The sequence below is a fragment of the Chrysemys picta genome, chromosome 22 (assembly GCF_011386835.1).
Source record: "Chrysemys picta bellii isolate R12L10 chromosome 22, ASM1138683v2, whole genome shotgun sequence".
NCBI lineage: Eukaryota > Metazoa > Chordata > Testudines > Emydidae > Chrysemys > Chrysemys picta.
This window is the reverse complement of record NC_088812.1, coordinates 6,229,391-6,245,830: the sequence shown is the minus strand read 5'-3', so window position 1 is coordinate 6,245,830 and position 16,440 is coordinate 6,229,391. Positions and strand designations below refer to the sequence as shown.

At 54.7% G+C, this 16,440-nt stretch overlaps 1 protein-coding gene across 1 annotated transcript; it reads right to left on the bottom strand.

Annotated features, from left to right (window-relative positions):
• Positions 1–414: 414 nt before the first annotated feature.
• LOC101933947 (adhesion G protein-coupled receptor E3-like) lies at positions 415–14,556 on the bottom strand. Its single transcript, XM_065576469.1, has 10 exons — positions 14,544–14,556; positions 13,652–13,807; positions 5,841–5,899; positions 5,511–5,720; positions 5,143–5,337; positions 4,360–4,595; positions 2,482–2,573; positions 2,060–2,219; positions 1,841–1,948; positions 415–1,366 (listed from the first exon to the last, which is right to left on the bottom strand). Exons 1-7 carry the CDS (start codon positions 14,554–14,556, stop codon positions 2,570–2,572), a joined length of 873 nt encoding a protein of 290 aa, XP_065432541.1. The 3' UTR covers positions 415–1,366; positions 1,841–1,948; positions 2,060–2,219; positions 2,482–2,569.
• Between the last annotated feature and the right edge of the window lie 1,884 nt (positions 14,557–16,440).

The following is a 16,440-nucleotide window of genomic DNA, read 5'->3' as shown; positions in this document are numbered from 1 at the left end:
CAGGTTCCTTTCCCCTTTTTATTAAAAGTTCTCTTTGTTATACACAGACTCAGTGCTTGTGAGAGGGAATGCATTGCCTCAGAGAGGTGCCTGCGGTGGTGTGAAGTTTTCCCAGATTACTGGGTAGGGGTGTGATGGGTTTGGTCACAGAGACCACTTGGGATTGTCACCTGATGTGCTGAAATTACCTCTGAGCCTGTTTCCCCTGCCAGCTTGGGACTCCAGAACCCTGCCTTGTTGAGCCGGAAACGCTAACCAGCTGCAAGGGTCTGGGCCATGTCCCATAGCTGCAGACTAACTAAAAACAGCTCACCTGTTTACCTATCTCCAGCACCCAGACACCCAGCTCCCAATAGGATCCAAACCCAAAATAAATCCATTTTACTCTGTATAAAGCTTGTACAGGGTAAATTCATAAATTTTTCGCCCTCTACATCATGGTATCAGGGATAGAGAGATATGCTCAGCTGTTTGCTCCCCCAGGTATTAATAATTTACTCTGGGTTTATTAATAAACAAAAGTGATTTTATTAAGCATAAAAAGTAGGATTTAAGTGGTTTCAAGTAATAACAGCCAGAACAAAGAAAGTCTCGAAACAAAATAAAACAAAACACGCAAGTCTAAGCCTAATACATTAGGAAACTGATTACAGGTAATATCTCACCCTCAGAGATGTTCCAATAAGTTTCTTTCATAGACTCCTTCCTATTCTGGGCCCAATCCTTTCCCCTGGTACAGTCTGTGTTAGATCTAGCAGACATCTCACGTGGTAAGCAGAGGTTTTCTCATGACCAGCATCCCTTTGTCCTGCTCCACACACTTTTATAGCTTTGGCACAAGGCAGGAATCTTTTCTCTCTCTGGGTCCCCCACCCGTCCTTCTAAATGGAAAAGTACCAGGTTTAAGGTGGATTTCATTATCAGGTGAATGGTCACATGTCACTGTAAGACCCCCCAGTCTCCATTCCCCATGGGCTGGCCCACACGTACACAGGGAGGCTTTCAAGTAACTAAGGCCGTTTACAACTGATTGTTTCTGGAGCACCCTTAATGGCCTCCACTTACTATGTTTTTCATCAGTGATACAGGTTTATATCTTATTCTCCTAACTCCAGATATAGAAATAACACATGTAAACAAATAGGATGAACACACTTAGTAGATTACAAGCTTTCTAAAGACACCCCACAAGGGGTATTTAGCATAAAGTATATTCCAGTTATGTCATATTCATGAGCATATTTCCATAAAGCATATGGAGTGCAACGTCACAGGGGGCTCCAGCCGGTTCGGTTTTGTATTGGAACCCCTAGGTATTGAACCCGGCCCTGGTTGCTGCCGACTCCACCTGGCAGAAGGGTTCCACCTGTCAAGAAAAGCAGAAAAATGACAATAGGTTCCAAGGCAACTGAGAGTGTAATGTGCAAACTGACCGATTGTTTCTGGGAGGTGACACACAAAGCCCCTGGCTACTGTCCCATAGGGATAATGGAGCCAAGGGAAATTCTTCATGGTGCTGACTGCTCACTGGGGATGATCCGTCTGCACTGACAAGGTTTCATATCATTACACTGCAAGAGCCAATGCCTGCCTAGTCCACAGTGAGTGACCCCTGGAGCTCCCAGGAGAGCCAAGGGAAGGGAACGCGGAGGTGCCAGGACAGGACATTCTGTTCTGTTGCTTAAGACATCTAGGATACCCCTGGATAGTGACCGACTCTCACTAACACTTGCAGTGATGTTCCCAGCTGGCTCATAACCAATCCTGAGTCATTCGGGGGACCCAGCTAGAGATGACTGTGTCACAGGCTGGTACTGGAACACAGCAGAGGACCTCTTACCGTCTTGGTGCTGGTGGTGGGGACAGCAGACATGGATAGATCGGATGTCTGAGATTTTGTGCTGAACATTCGGAATCCCTTGATCCATCTCCTGTACTCCTCTCTCACCTGGAGAGTGAGGGACACGGTCACTGCACTATGTAACTAACGCTGAGAAGATCAAACATGGCTGGTGAAGGTGAAGGTGCTGGGTGGGCGCTAACAGGCTGTGGGCATTACCTGGCGATTGAGGAGACAGTGCACCAGGAAGATGAAGGGTCCCTGCAGGCTGTTGAGAATGAAGAATAAATACTGCATGACCACGGATCTTGTGAAGGGACCAAGGCCCCATGTGCAGCCCAGAATGAAAAACTGGGCGATGGCTTTAAAGGTCAGTAACCTGGATAAAGGCAGATGGAGAGATCCTGTTACAATAACCCTATGGAGAGTAATTGGGTCAGGAGGATCTGGGCAGAATGGGGTGGAGATAACATCTCCGGCTTTCCTGTGTGGGGCAGTGTCAATAAAAACACTGTGTTTATTTGTTCCCATGGATCCTAGATATGCTGTTCCCCTCCTGCAATCCCTCACACCCTACCTGTGCCAAGGACCCTCCAAACCAAGGCATCTGACCCTCCAGGATTTTTTTGTTGCCTTCTCACCTGTGGTCTCTGAGGGTGGACACATCTGCATTGAGGGAGGAGAGTGTTTTTCTGAGGATCCACAGAGTCAGGGCAAAGAACGTTATATTTATCTGTGGGAACAGTGGGAAATATTTCCTGTAAAACATCCCATCCGGGGCCGGTGACTCCAGCTGAGGCAGAGACCGATCCCAGGGGACCGATCCGAACACTGCAGAACCGGGGACTGCTCATTTCCGGTGGGAATCATCCGCTCTCCTGTAATATCCCCTGGCAGCTCTCGGTCCCTCCCCATGCATGGAGCTGACAGCACAGCCAGGGCTGAGATGGATCAATGGGATCACAGAGGCCAGATGCTGCTCAGAGTTAAATATGGAGCCTCTCCAGTGGAGTCAGGAGTTATTTTGTGTTTACACTGGTGTAATTGAGAGCAGGATCTGGCTCAGAGATTCCAGATCCTGCCTCTAGAATACTTCCTGCCACTTTCAGGCTGTAACAAATTCTCCGCACCCCCAATTTCTACAGGGTGTAGGGAGGAATATGTAGGGACATTTGTTTCCATCCCCCTAGAAAAACCACTGCAGAGTGCAGCCCTCGCCCTTCCTTCTTCCTTGGGTCATTAACTAGACTAGATCACACTCTTGCTGTCTTCACTTGGCAAAACTCCTGACGTCCATGGGAGCTGTGCCTGACTAAAAGCTGTAGGCCTGGGGATGCATCACAGGGACTAATCCTGCGACTAACCCAGCAGATGAGCCAGGTGGGACCTAACTGGGTTTTTCCTTGTATTTTATGGGGAGGAATAGCTCAGTGGTTTGAGCAGTGGTCTGCTAAACCCAGGGTTGTGAGTTCAATCCTTGAGGGGGCCACTTGGGGGATCTGGGGCAAAATCTGTACTTGGTCCTGCTAGTGAAGGCAGGGGACTAGACTCAATGACCTTTCAAGGTCCCTTCCAGTTCTAGGAGTTCAGATATCTTTATAATTTATATTTATTTTATATACCACATTCTCCTCCCTGCTTCACTGAAATCAATGGGGTTACAGAGGTAAATGGAGAATGGGGCCCTGTGGTTCTGGGAGGTACCCACCAGGATTATGGCACAGACTGGACCCCAGAAGCTCCAATGAAAGCCGCTCTCCGGGCTGAGAAAGCAGCTAAAGGCAGGGAGCAAGAAGAAGGTGATTTAATGGGATTACTGCCCTTTTTCAGCCCCGGGGGCAGAGAGGGGGTGTCACAGGGCAGCTGGCTCTCAAAAGCGAGATGAATCTCAGCCTGCCTGGGACATGGCCGACTCTCTTGCGGGCAGCAGGCAAACAGCCCTCCCCATGTATCTCAGCATCTCCTGCTTTCAGGCACCACTTCCTCTTCCACCTCCTCAATGACCCTTTCTGGTGGATGGGCGCAGTATTGCTGGAGGGCCAGACATGCAGCGGATGGACATTGGCCTCGCTGCACTGAAGGAAGTGGAGCTACCCTGATTTACACCAGCTGAGGATCTGGCCTGCGGTGTCTAGAACACGCCACGCCCTGTTTTAGTGAGTCCCTCACTTTAGAGAGGGGATCCTCAGGGATCTGCACACAGAAAGAAGGTGCATTTGTTTCCTGCCCACCAGCCCCACAAACCCAGCCTGGGACCTGGGAGTCAAGCTGGGATCTTTCTGGCTTGTTCTTCCACATCATCAGTGGGGTGAGGAGTGTAGATGTCTGACAGGTGGGCAACTCAACTGCAGTGCTCGGGGCAGCTTAGTGTCCCTGGGGATGGGAAGGGTCCCAGGGGGACATTCAGCTCCCAGGCAGGGTGAGCAGGGAAATCTTGGTTCTAGTCAGACCTGGGGTGAGCCGGACAAGCGCATGGAAGCCACATCTCAGCTCCCCTTCGGGATGGGCGCTGCACGTACCGTTCGGAAGTTCCGTAGCCTTTGTGATTCACTGCTGCAGAAATAGCCACCACCAGGGCTGGGAATCCGTAGCCGAACGGGTACATGAATCTCTTCTTGAACCGGCTGGCGCTGGTGTAATTCACGACCTTCAGGTTCCTGACGGTGAGGAAGAGGTGCAGCCCCTCCAGGAACATCCAGCTGAAGGAGGCCAGGAAGAGGTAGTGTAGGAGGCCAGCAATGACAGCACACGCCACCTGGGGGAGACAGAGAGCCCAGGGACACTGCGGTGGGGAAGGGAAATGCTGAGTATGGGGGAGACCTGCCGGGGGGGGTGGGGGGGGTCACACCGGGATTCTTGTTAGCAGAGCTCTCCAGTCATAATGCTCCATGACCCAGAGACGGCAGGTTCCTCGGTCTATGGAGGGTCCTGCGGGTGCGCATTGCTGGTGCAGGAAGGGAGCAGAGATTAGTGATTAGATCAGGGGAGAAGGGCTCAGGGGATGCAGGTTCTTTTCCCAGCCCTGCCACAGAGTCCCTGGGTGACCATGGGGAAGTCACGTAGGAGAGGAATCGAGGCACAGGGAGACTGTGACATAGGGATAGAACTGGCTGAACTCCAGGGGTTGGGGACACTCAGAGCACTGTGCCCAATGTGAAGGGGCCTAAGAGGCTGGAAACATCACCCAGAAACCCCCCTGTGCCCTGCACAGCCCAGAATCCAGGGAGCATAAAGGGGTTCAAAGCCACATGGCCCGGCCCTGCTGCGAGTGAGGAACAGAGCAGGGGAGAATCAGGCCGTACCTGACTGCCGGGGTGGGTCAGAGCGGTGAGGAAGAGCAGGTCGGCCAGGAAGAGGCAGAGGCAGAGCTGCAGGTGGAGGGAGGTGCTGACGTTGCGGATGGAGCGGCACAGGAGGAAGGTGAGGATGGCGAGGAAGAGGCACAGCAGGGAGAGGGTCAGTCCCACATAGGTGATGATGGTCAGTGGGTCACTCTCCTGTAACACAGCAAAGGGACAATCACCAGTGAGCCCAGCCCAGCCCCCTCAGCTCCGACTCAGCCTTTTCCCCAGCAAAGCCTCCAGTGGCTCCATGGAGAGCTTTGCCCATGGCTGAGTGCGGAGCTCAGGGTCCAGCCGTGTGATCGAGTCTCACGGTGAGATAACGTCACTGTGGTGGGAGCCATTAGGACGGCGAAGCTGGAGAGATGGTCACAGCTGCAGGTGGTGTGAGTGCTGTTCGTGCTCGCGCTCTCGGCCACTACTTTCCAGTAGACACAGAGAGCCTCGTCCTCCTGTTTTTTAGCCGCTCTACTAGAAGGACGAGGAGGATCGAGTCCCAGCAATGAAAGGAATAAACACAGGATTGCCCTTATCTTGGATGGGGTTTATAGGGGTCACCATAATACTAACAGCAAAGGTTTTTGTCTGGGAATTTCCATATTGGCGATAAAAAACACAGGGCAAAATCCTCAACTAATGAAGGATGGATTCATACGTACCCACGGAGAGAAATTCTCTTCGCTTTCCTCGTACTCAGCGCTGAAGTTAATGCTGGGGTCTTAGAGCGATGGGAAGAGAGGAGCAGACGTTAGAGCTTTCATATCAGATTTTCATCTCAACTCACTCCTGCCTGGGGGAAAATCCCCTTCTCTTCCCTGCCCCGATGGCTGCTCTCTGTCCACCTGCCAGTCCTGTGATGCCAAGAGTTTAACATGCGGCTGCTACAAAACTCCCCCCCCTTCCTGCCCGTGGGGGAAAGGGGGTCACACACAGCTGGGGGGCGAATGACCATGGAGGCACCCCCCACCGATTGCAGGGGGCGTGGTCTGTCGGTCAGTCTGTCTGCTCCATCAAACCTCCCATTCAATTCTCCTTTCTTCCCTGCTATTTGCAGTGCCCCAATCCCTGTGGCACAAACCCTCTCCCACCCCCCAGATTGGGGGCCCAACCTTTTCCAGACCAGGACCCTGCGATCCCCTCCCTGCACCAGCCCTGAGAGAGCAGGGTTAAGGTGGGGGGCCCGATCAGCCAGTTAAGCTGCAAAGGGGAAGTGACTTAGGCTGCGTGCAGGGCGCTAGCTAGAAGGAAGCTCGCCTGGGAGGGGACAGGTGGGGCTTCTATACAGCCCGATGGCTGGGCCCAGTGGTGGGGGCCTGAGGCAAGGGGGGCTAGGAAGCCCCGAGGGGGGGCTAGGGGCCCCAGAGGAAGGGTTTCGCTAGCAGGCATAGGAGAGAGGGGTCTGACTTTGAAAGGCTCAGAATGGGGATCACAGCGTGACCTGGCCGGACGGCCGAGACACAGGGTAGCTGCGACTCTGGGAGCTGTAGTGGTGGGAGAGAAGAAAGGAGGTGCTGAACAGGAGCTAGTCGTCAGAACGGGGCGCCACGCTCAATGTTACAGACCCCAGCCCGATGGGTCCCCTCCCCGTTCGGGATACACCCAGGACTACCCCGCCCATGGAGCACTAGGAGAAGGGTGGGTGGGCTGTGCCCAGGAGAGTGCAGGGGAAACGGGTGGTGTCCCTTTAAACTAGTTTCTTTGCTCTCTGGTTGCGCTCACGGGGGTCGATGGCAGAAGCCCGCAGACCCCCACATGCGGCCAGGCCCTGCACGGCTGGTAAACGGGTTGTTTGGAATCCAGCTGGATCCAGGGAATCCCCCTATTCCTAACACTGCACAGTGAGCAGCGGCCCAACAACGTCCATTCCCGGACCCTGCTGTGACCCCCAGGCCCAGGGCCCCGCGGGGCGAATCCACCGAGCCCTCGGATGGATGATGCCAGCTCGACACTCGCTGCCGATCCGGCCTGTGGAAACCGAAGCTGGAAGAGACCCGCCCAGCCTGACCCCCAGCATAGCCCCAGCCGGAGTCACCACCCAGAGGGTCACCAATTCGGCCTCAAACAGTGGAGATTGTACTGTGCTCACCTGCTCCTGGGGCCTTTCACCGCTGTGGAGAGTCTGATCTGACAGACGGGCCCTGCCCTGCCCGGGCACAGAGAGTCCTGCCGTGATCTAGCCAAACGCTGGAGCGCCGTGCACCTGCCAGGCTGTCAATGTGGGTAGCGCCAGCTGCTGGGCAAGGGGGATGTCGGGGCTCCATGGTGCAGTGGGGTCACTGACCCCATGCAGGGAGCGGGGTTTTCTACCGAGGGACCCGGCTTGTACACGCAGAGACGCACTCATTCCGGCCACTAAGCGCTCCCTGATATTTATCCATACCGCTTTTGCTTCTCACAGAAATCCTTGTGTCTAAAATCCCCTTCACCTGGACATCAGCAAACAAGTCAATCAGCGGGGAGAGTCAAGAGCGCTCACGGATCCTTCCCTTGGGCCGTGTTCCAGCAGCTCTGTCTCAGACTCCCCTTCTCTCTCTTTCCCGTGACAGGCTGGGAGTCAGAACAGACACTTTGCCCCGGTGTGGTGCAGAGGAAGAGCGAGACCTCAGGGCAACCTGGTTAGTTTCACCCTCCAGGCATGCGGGTTTGTTTCAGAGATCCTGGGTAAGCTCAGTGGCCGTGCATTAACAGCATCGCCAATGCCAAGCAATCAATAAAAGCCCCAAACCGTGAGCCAGACTGCAAAAAAGTCACAAGATTGGTTTAAAAATCATGAGATTGTTTTTTAACAATCCCTTTTTGTTATATCCTTGGGGGCAACAGTTTTAGGAAGAAATCACTGGAGACACAGAGAGCTGTAAACCTTGGAGCAACCATTTATTGCCACACATTGAACTAACCAAAAACGAGCCAGAACTGACTGGGGTATCCCCTAATAATCTAACTCAGTTGCCATAGCAACACAAGATTCTATTACTCCGACACCCAAATACACAACATATTCCTCCCCCTTTAATAAGAACGTCTCCTAAATAAAACAAACACTAAACTAGAGAAGGGGGGTAGACAGCCTCCATTACTGGCTAAACCCCGGGGATTATTTTGCCCCGTAACCGTGGGTTTGCCCTAGCTAAAGGAGTACTACTAAAGGAGGAGTTCTTTGAGAGAAAGCAGGAGCCCGGTGAAACTATCCGGGCATACGCGTATGACCTCCAGGAGAGAATGAGCAAAGTGGAGCGGCGATGCCCTTGACGAGTTCCAGACCCAGATATGATTCTAAAAGAGCAGTTGGTGCTGGGGCTCCGGGACGACTCCCTCCGACATGAAATGAAGAGGAGGTTTAAAGAAGAGCCCAGTAAGAAGTTCCACGAACTCATGCAGGCTGCCATTATGTGGTCAGAAGAAGAGGAAGTTCCTGTGGCAGAGACAGCCAAGCCTAACCCCCATACACGAAGTGGGGGCCTAGTGAATGCAGCTGCTGGGGAAAAGGCCCTCCCGCAAACAGAGATAACATTGGAAGCTTAAGTGAAGCTGTCCAAAAACTGGCGGTCCAACAGGGGGAGATGCTGAAAGTGATGACCGAGTTGATGAAAGAAAAAAATCCCATTAGTATGCCAAAGTATCCAAGGGCACCGGGATCCCGAAGAGCCCCACCAAAGGACGAGCTGGGAAGATACATTTGTTAGCCTTGTGAAAGGCCAGGACATACTAGCCAAGAATGTCCACTGAGAAGGAGAACAGAGACCCAGGCACTCGAAACCAATGGGGCACCAGAAGCGAGTGGTCCATCGACAGTAGAAGGCCAAGCAGTGGCAGAAGGATTCCTAGGCTTGTCTTCGTGGAAAATCCCTCTGCATACAGTGTTGAGAGGAACGTGGGCAGTGCCAGCATATCTAGCAACTTCTGTACACGAGCATTTGGAGACTGTCTAACTGCTGAAGTATGTATAGCAGGGTGAAGACCAGATGTTTGTTAGATACTGATTCAGAATTCACAACCATTACTGAGTCGCATTTTCAAAAATGTTTAAAGGACAAGGAGCTGACCATGCACAGCACACAGTTTGTACGTCTAACAGCTGTTAATGGACTGGCAATCCCAGTGGTGGGGTGCCTTGAAGAAGACATAGAGTATATGGGCCAGACACTGCCAGGAAAATGCATCTTCATCTTGAAAGACAAAGCCTCAAAAGGGAGCCATATGGGAGAAGGAGTCCCAGGGATTCTAGGAATGAACATCATTAGTGAGCTGAAGGAGCTACTCTTACAGGAGAAGGAACCAGGAGGATGAACCGTCATGAGCACTCTACGAAGAATGCCATGCTGAATAGAGTACTGGCTTGAGTGGAGAGGCAGAGTCATTCCCTGGACCCCACAAGGCAGATTGGAAATGTTAAAGAGGGCAAAAAACGGAAGACCATTATTCCTCCTTGGAGAGGGAAGGTCCTTGATGAACACTGCTGTGTACCAGGAAATGCCAATAGATATCGAGCTCTCGTAGAGCCTACATCTGGGTCAAACCTACCTAATGGGCTCCAGCCAGCCAATGTACTGACTAGTGCCATCAAAGGAAGAGTACCAGTGAGTCTTCTAAACCAGTTCGTAGCCATACACACTGAAGATGTAATAAAATAAAGGACAAATGGGAGCCAACAACAATCCCGAACTGCCAGTGTACGCTATCCAGCCTGAACAAGGAGGTCCTGAGAGAGTAGTACATAGGGACCAGCTAAAGCGTTGGACTATTAGTCTGACCAGGGCTCGTAGGCAGCATTTCCTGAGGAGACTGAAACCAGTGGGGTAAACCCAAACCCTAACGAGAATGGCCAGATCCTTCAAACTGACCCAGTATTACCCAAGGACAGGGAACTAGAAAATATGGGTAACGAACCACCAGTCTTAAGAAGGTCCCAGCGAGCTAATGAGGGTGTACTGCCTGGTAAACTTACAGATGATTATGTTATTGGTTCTATGAGTGTTTTAATGAATACTGTTATGTATAGTATGAAGAAGTGGATGTGGAATGTTAAATATGTTAAATGTTCTTTTGATAATTGTTAATGGGTTTGTGATATAACGTGATGTGGGTTTCTGTTGTTGCCATGGGACCAGGATGTACTGGTGTGAATATTGTGGCTGTGGCAGAATTTTAGCAAGGGGGGGATGTAAGGGGACTGTCGCCCCCTTACTAACGTTCAGTGGGGGCGCTTTGGTTGGCTGCGCCCAGCACTGAAAGAATGGGGAGAGGCCAATGCGCCAGGTCAGCCTCAGCCTCGGAGACTGATTGACAGGGTGGACAGGCTAATCAGGGAGTCAAGAGGACAGAGGAGTCCCGTCCTCCGTGCGAGCTGGAATTGCCTGGGTCAGTCAGCGTGGGGCCGAGCTAAGGAGAAAGCAGGGGCCCGAGCTGAGCTGGGGAGCAGAACCGGGCCAGATCCAGAGGGGACAGAAAAGCAATCCAGGAAGCAGGTCAAAGTTAGGAGCAGAGCAAGAGACGCCGCCCAGGGAGAGCAGATCCGGTGCTGGGAGCAGAGCGGCAGCCACAGAGCCAGGTGTGGTGAGCAACTGGGGCCAGCCAAGGGGGGACCTTGGGCAAAGGGCCCAGCACAGAAAGACACCCACAGCCAAGGGCCCTTGAAGGCCAGACTGGGAGGGGGATCTTAACCCAACTGGGGCTGACGCTTGGAAGAATGCTCCCACCACCAAACCTGGAGGTGTGTGGCCACCACCATTGCAAGTGTCCAACCCGCAGCATCCCTGCAGCACTGCCAGGGCCTGAGAAGGAAATCTGGGACCTACAAGGAACAGACTATGAATTGCACAAGGGGAAGGGGGAGGGGGAGGGAGGTAACAAGCATGTTGTGAAACACACCGGCTGGTATGTAAGTCATTTATCCCAGATGGTTTGTCTCAGTCTGTAACTGTCGGTGTCCATTGCCAGAGGCAGACGTGTGGCAGTGTCCCTGTGGCATCTATGGGCGCTGGCACTGGGCTGCATTGGCGATAAACCTGGCCGAGCGCCTTCACCACTGATCCGACTCTGAGCTGTCTGGGCACTTCGATGGAGGTGATGTGTTTTCCTTTAACCTTTCCCATTTTCCTTATTCTTTTTTTAAATTAATGGTTAATGAAACAACTTGTATTTGCGTGAAATTGTATGAAATGATCAGTGGGTCAGGGAGGTGCCCAGTGCAGAGAGAGTACCCTGGAGTGGGGACACCCTAGCCCCTGTCCTAGGTGACCACAGCAGGGTTGGGGATTGAGCCCCCCAGGAATCCTAGGCCCAGACTTGTCGGGGTTATGAGGATTCTGCCAGACAGGAGAGTGGAAGGGGAGTCATCAAGGGCAGAGAGGCTTCTGGGTAAAGGAGGTGGGAGCGAGGACTCAGATCCTTTCGCTAGCCCAATTCACCGGGGTAGTGCAGATGCCCGGAAAGTTCCACACAATAGCGGGACCATTCTCCCACTTACATTTTGACTCTTCACAAATCTCAAATAGAGAAGGGAGATGGGGAGCTTCTGTTCTTCCCATCTCATAACACGAGAGCAAGGGCCAGTCAGGGAAGTGAGAAGAGGGAAAATTCAAAACTGAGCCAAGGATTTAGCAAGACTCAAGCAGTGACTGGACATTCCTACGGATGATGAGAACAGCCAGAGTGATCATAGTTGAAGGGCACAGACATTTGGGAAGAGAGAGAAAACCTCGTGCTGTGGTGCTTAAGCCCATCTGAGTATTAGAGACCAAGAAGTGAGGGCAGATTATCCCCCGGCTGCCACTGCAGGGCTCTTCCACCGTCCTCTGCAGCATCTGGCTCTGGCCCGTTGGAGCCGGGATACCAGGCTAGATGGGCCCCAGCTCTGATCCCGTCTGTGCTGTGCAAGTGCCAGCATGACTTGTGTTTCAGCCTGGCCGGTGCCACGGCTTTGCGTCTTCAGAGACTGAGCTGCTCCCGGGGCAGACTGAACCCTGTAAGAACCGACTGGCTCCATCCTGCCAAGTGCTGCCTCCTCCGCCCCTCGACCCTGCGACACTCGCGGGTTCTCCTGAAAGCACCAAGGCGGCTCCGCGTTTCCAGAACCTGCTTTATTCCAGAAACGATGTCAATCGGGTTCCGCCCCCAAAGGCTTCCCAGAGTCCATGCGGGATGGGAACGGAGCTTCCAGCGTCCTTATCCATCCTGTCCTGGTTCAACTGGGATATTTATAGTGCGTAGCGCCACAGCCATGGTGCGAGGCACTGTACACACATTCAGCCACAGCACAGCTGCTGCTCCAAAGCGCTTTCCCCAGCTCGGACGCTCTGTCTGCTGGAGAAGGGGCGCCATGCGCTGGGTTCTCGATGGTGCGGCCAGAGCTCTCCCCTCCCTCGGGCACACGGGTGTCCAGAGGCTTCCAAACTTGCTCCGAGTTGCAGGGAGCTCTGAGATTGGGTGTCTCTAGGGGCTTGAGTCCATGGGGAAATTGACGGGAACAGCTCCTGTGGAATTGCTCCCCATCCGGACACTCTGGTCTGGAATAATCAGTGCGCTTCCAAAGAGAACAGCGATCGCCATCAATTCCCCCCGGGGGCAAGCCCTAGGGATTCTCCGCACGGCTCCCGATACCAGCTATCCCCGGACAATCCCCGGGACGCTGGCTGAGATACCTGCGGCGTGGATTTCTTCTTGTGCCTAGACCCGCCCCAGGACACTGGCTGGGGTTATCCCACGCGGCCTGGGGCTGGGCGCAGGAACGGCTGGGCGAGGTCTCTGCCAGGGGAAGCGTTTGAACCAATGGGCTCCTGAGTTCTCCCAGTTCGACGGGCCCGGTGCTCTGCGCCCCCCAAACAGGGGGGTAAAGGGCGGTTTCCATGGGAACGGCCGGCTAAGACTTGATACAAGCTCCAACTACCCGCTGAACATTGCAGACAAGGGCCTGGAACGCCCCGGCCCCTTCTCCGGTCAGGCCGCCCTGGCTGCTTAAGGGGGCATAATGGCCCCCTCGGGAAACACCCTCCCATCCAGGGGGCTCTGTCAGTGTGGGGCTGGAAAAGGCTCTGCTCCCAGCCCTGAGGGAGGGGGCAGATTGGGGGCGTGGCCGGGGTGCCCTGCGCTGGGGCTATTCCCTGCTCCCCAGGGCCCATAGGGGGCAGAGCGCACTGTGCTGTATGTGGACCGTCCACGAGGCCCCTTCCCAGGCTCAGGGGCACTAGCATCCTGGATTCTGTGTGCTGGGGACAGCGAGATCCCCACCCGTCTCCCCGGCGCCTCCCTGCGAACCTGGGGGTTTATTCCCAATCCAATCACTGAGGCAGGGGAGATCCTGGCCCCACACGCTGGGGCAGCAGTTGAGGGTCACGGCTGATCACAGCCCCAGTGAGTGGATCCGGTGCCTTTGCTGCAGCCAGCAGCAGCCTGTGGTGCAGCGCCAGACCTGGAACAATCATTTCTGTGTGCAAGGGGGGGTCTCAGCAGGTGGGGGCAGAGGAGAGCTCACCCTGGCAGGTGTTCTCACTCGCGTGTGTGAACTTGGCTTTCCCAGAGCTGGGCTCGTAGCCATCGATGCAGGTGCAGTAGTAATTCCCAGGCGCATTGGTGCAATTTGCGTGGGGTCCACAGTCTGCCGGCTTCGGGCCCTGACACTCGTCAATATCTGCAACACAAGAGGGGATGCTCTGTACAGTCCTGGCAGGGAGACGTTCCTGTATCACCCACCTGTACTGAGCTGGGTGATGGGACCCAGGCGACCGGGCCCCCAGGACCTTAACAATCACAGGCCTGATTCTCAGCTACACTCAGGCCACACTACGCTGCTCCAGCAGCTGAACGGCCACTCGAGAATATGGTGTATTCAGATCTGTGTTAGCATCACAAGCTCTCACTTTACATCTGCAAGGGGCTTTCCTGGACCTGCTTGCGGGCTAGAGAGCTCGGGTGAGAAGCATGTGATCTGGGGTTTTCAGCCGTGTATCTGCCAAAGGACCAGCCTAGAGCAAAGTGGGGTTAGTTGTCCCCGTCTGCCTTCAGGAGCAGCCTGCTTTGTCTCTCTCTGTTCGGGGCCCTCGTGTGCTGGGGTTCTGGATTCTAAGAATAACCCTGTGTTAAGCTGCAGCCTGCCAGCGAGAGGATGTGATGCTTTGTGTCTAACTGTGTGTGTGCCGTGAACATAACAGAGGGAAGGGGACCTTCCAACCCCAGAACAGCCACTGTGGCCTCTATGGACCAAGCCCTAGTGGGGCCAAGATTTGGGGAGATTTAGGAGTCCATGTGTGAAGTTGAGTTGCCCAAGGGGTGGGTACACTGGGACTTGGCAGAAATCCCCCTCAGGTTCCAATCACAGAGGAACACACAGGCATTGCCAGCCTGGGTCAGCCCCAAGGCCCATATACCCCGGTATCCCATCTGCGACGGGTGCTACAGAGGAAGGTGCAAATAACGTAGCTGAAGTCGAAGTATCTTGGATCGAAAATTACCTGGGGTCCAGACAGCGCGGGATCGACGGCTGCGGCTCCCCCGTCGACTGCGCTACCGCCGCTCGCTCTGGTGGAGTTCCGGAGTCGACGGTGAGCGCATTCGGGGACCGATATATCGCGTCTTAACGAGACGCGATATATCGATCCCAGATAAATCGATTGCTACCCGCCGATATGGCGGGTGGTGAAGACGTACTCTAAGAGTCCCACAGCAGCAGCTGGGGATAATCTGCCCCCATGAAGGACTCCACCTGGTCTCTAATAGTTGGAGGGTGGCTTAAGCCCTGAAGTGGGAGCTTTTCCCTCCCTCCCAGAATTATTGTCCATTAACTAGCACAGCTCCAGGCATTGTCCTTCCCCATAGAAACAGCCAGTCCCTCTTTAAAACTCAACACATATACAGTCTCCAAGACATGGTAGCAGTGAGTTCCAGAGGCTACTGCTGCCCCAGGTGGAGGAGTATTTCCTTGTATATTCTTTGAATTTTCCCCCTCTTTAATTCAATTCACGCCACACTCTGCCCCTGGCTCATTGGTCTTTCTAAAGCTCGTGATTTTCTAAGTGAATGTGATATTTTTTAGTGCCTGGGATTGTCGACACGAGCTCAGCCATGCACTTGAGACCCACTGGAGCCGAGTTAAGTGCGTAGCTGGGCATGGCTGGAGCCAAGCATGTGCTTTGCTGACTCGGGGGGTCAGGGAGCACAGACAGGGACCAGCACAAAGCGATTTAGCAGCTGGCAGCTTCCAGTGTCCCCCGGTGGAGACACCAGCATGTGGGTATCCCCTGCCAGGGGACCGGCATTGGTACATGCGCCAGCTTCACCAGCGCAAAGGGGTCTCCAAATCCACTGCACTGCGAGCCCAGAGAGACCTCTCGGCCTGTGCCTTGGGGAAACTCAGAGCTGTTCAACCCATGTGTCCCCGCGCCACACCACTAGAAGTCAGGGTGTCTCAGGGAAGCCTGGGTGTAGGGAGCCAGGGTGGCTTCCCTCCGACCCTGAGGGTAAAGTGCCTTTCCCTCAGCCTGAGTGGGCGGGGCCAGCCCAAGCTCGCTCCACCCCCAGGAAGGGGAGGGGTGGAACAGGAAGTATAAAGGGCGGGGCCCTTAGCTCAGTTAGAGCAGCACCAGGGAGGGAGGCAGACGCAGACCGCGGGCTGCTCCCTTCAGAGCCTGCTGCCACACCAGGGGAGGCCCTGGACCTGTGGAAACCTCACCTGGAGGACGGACTGGGGCTGCCAGGACTGCCTGCTGCCGAGTACCCAGAGGAACTGGAGGAGCCGGAGGGGGAGCGGGAGCTGCCAGCAGCCGAGTACCCAGAGGAGCTGGAGGAGCCTGAGCCTGAGGGGGAGCCGGAGCTGCCAGCAGCGGACTACCCCGACGCACTCACGGGACCAGAGGGATTCGGGCGAGCAATCGGGTAGGAAGTAGCCCAGGGACAGAGCTGCACAGTGGTGAGTCTATGTAGCGGGACGACCCCGCTGACCCAGTGGTGGGACCCTCGTTCTGCCACTGTCAGGGCCCTGGGCTGGAGCGCAGTGGTGTAGGGTGGGCCTGCGCTCCCCTACCCGGCAGAGCCACGCCGGGACCTTAGCCGGCGCTCCCCTGCCTGAGGGGCGCGCTACTGACCTTTGCCGGCGCTCCCCTGCCTGAGGGGCGCGCTACTGACCTTTGCCGGCGCTCCCCTGCCTGAGGGGCGCGCTACTGACCTTTGCCGGCGCTCCCCTGCCTGAGGGGCGCGCTACTGACCTTTGCCGGCGCTCCCCTGCCTGAGGGGCGCGCTACTGACCTTTGCCGGCGCTCCCCTGCCTGA

Coding starts and splice junctions, on each gene's coding strand:
- LOC101933947 (XM_065576469.1), bottom strand. Junction 5,721..5,840: donor AAGAGAATTTCTCTCCGTGG/GTACGTATGAAT, acceptor CTATAAACCCCA/TCCAAGATAAGGGCAATCCT. Junction 5,338..5,510: donor TCCTAATGGCTCCCACCACA/GTGACGTTATCT, acceptor GCTGTGTTACAG/GAGAGTGACCCACTGACCAT.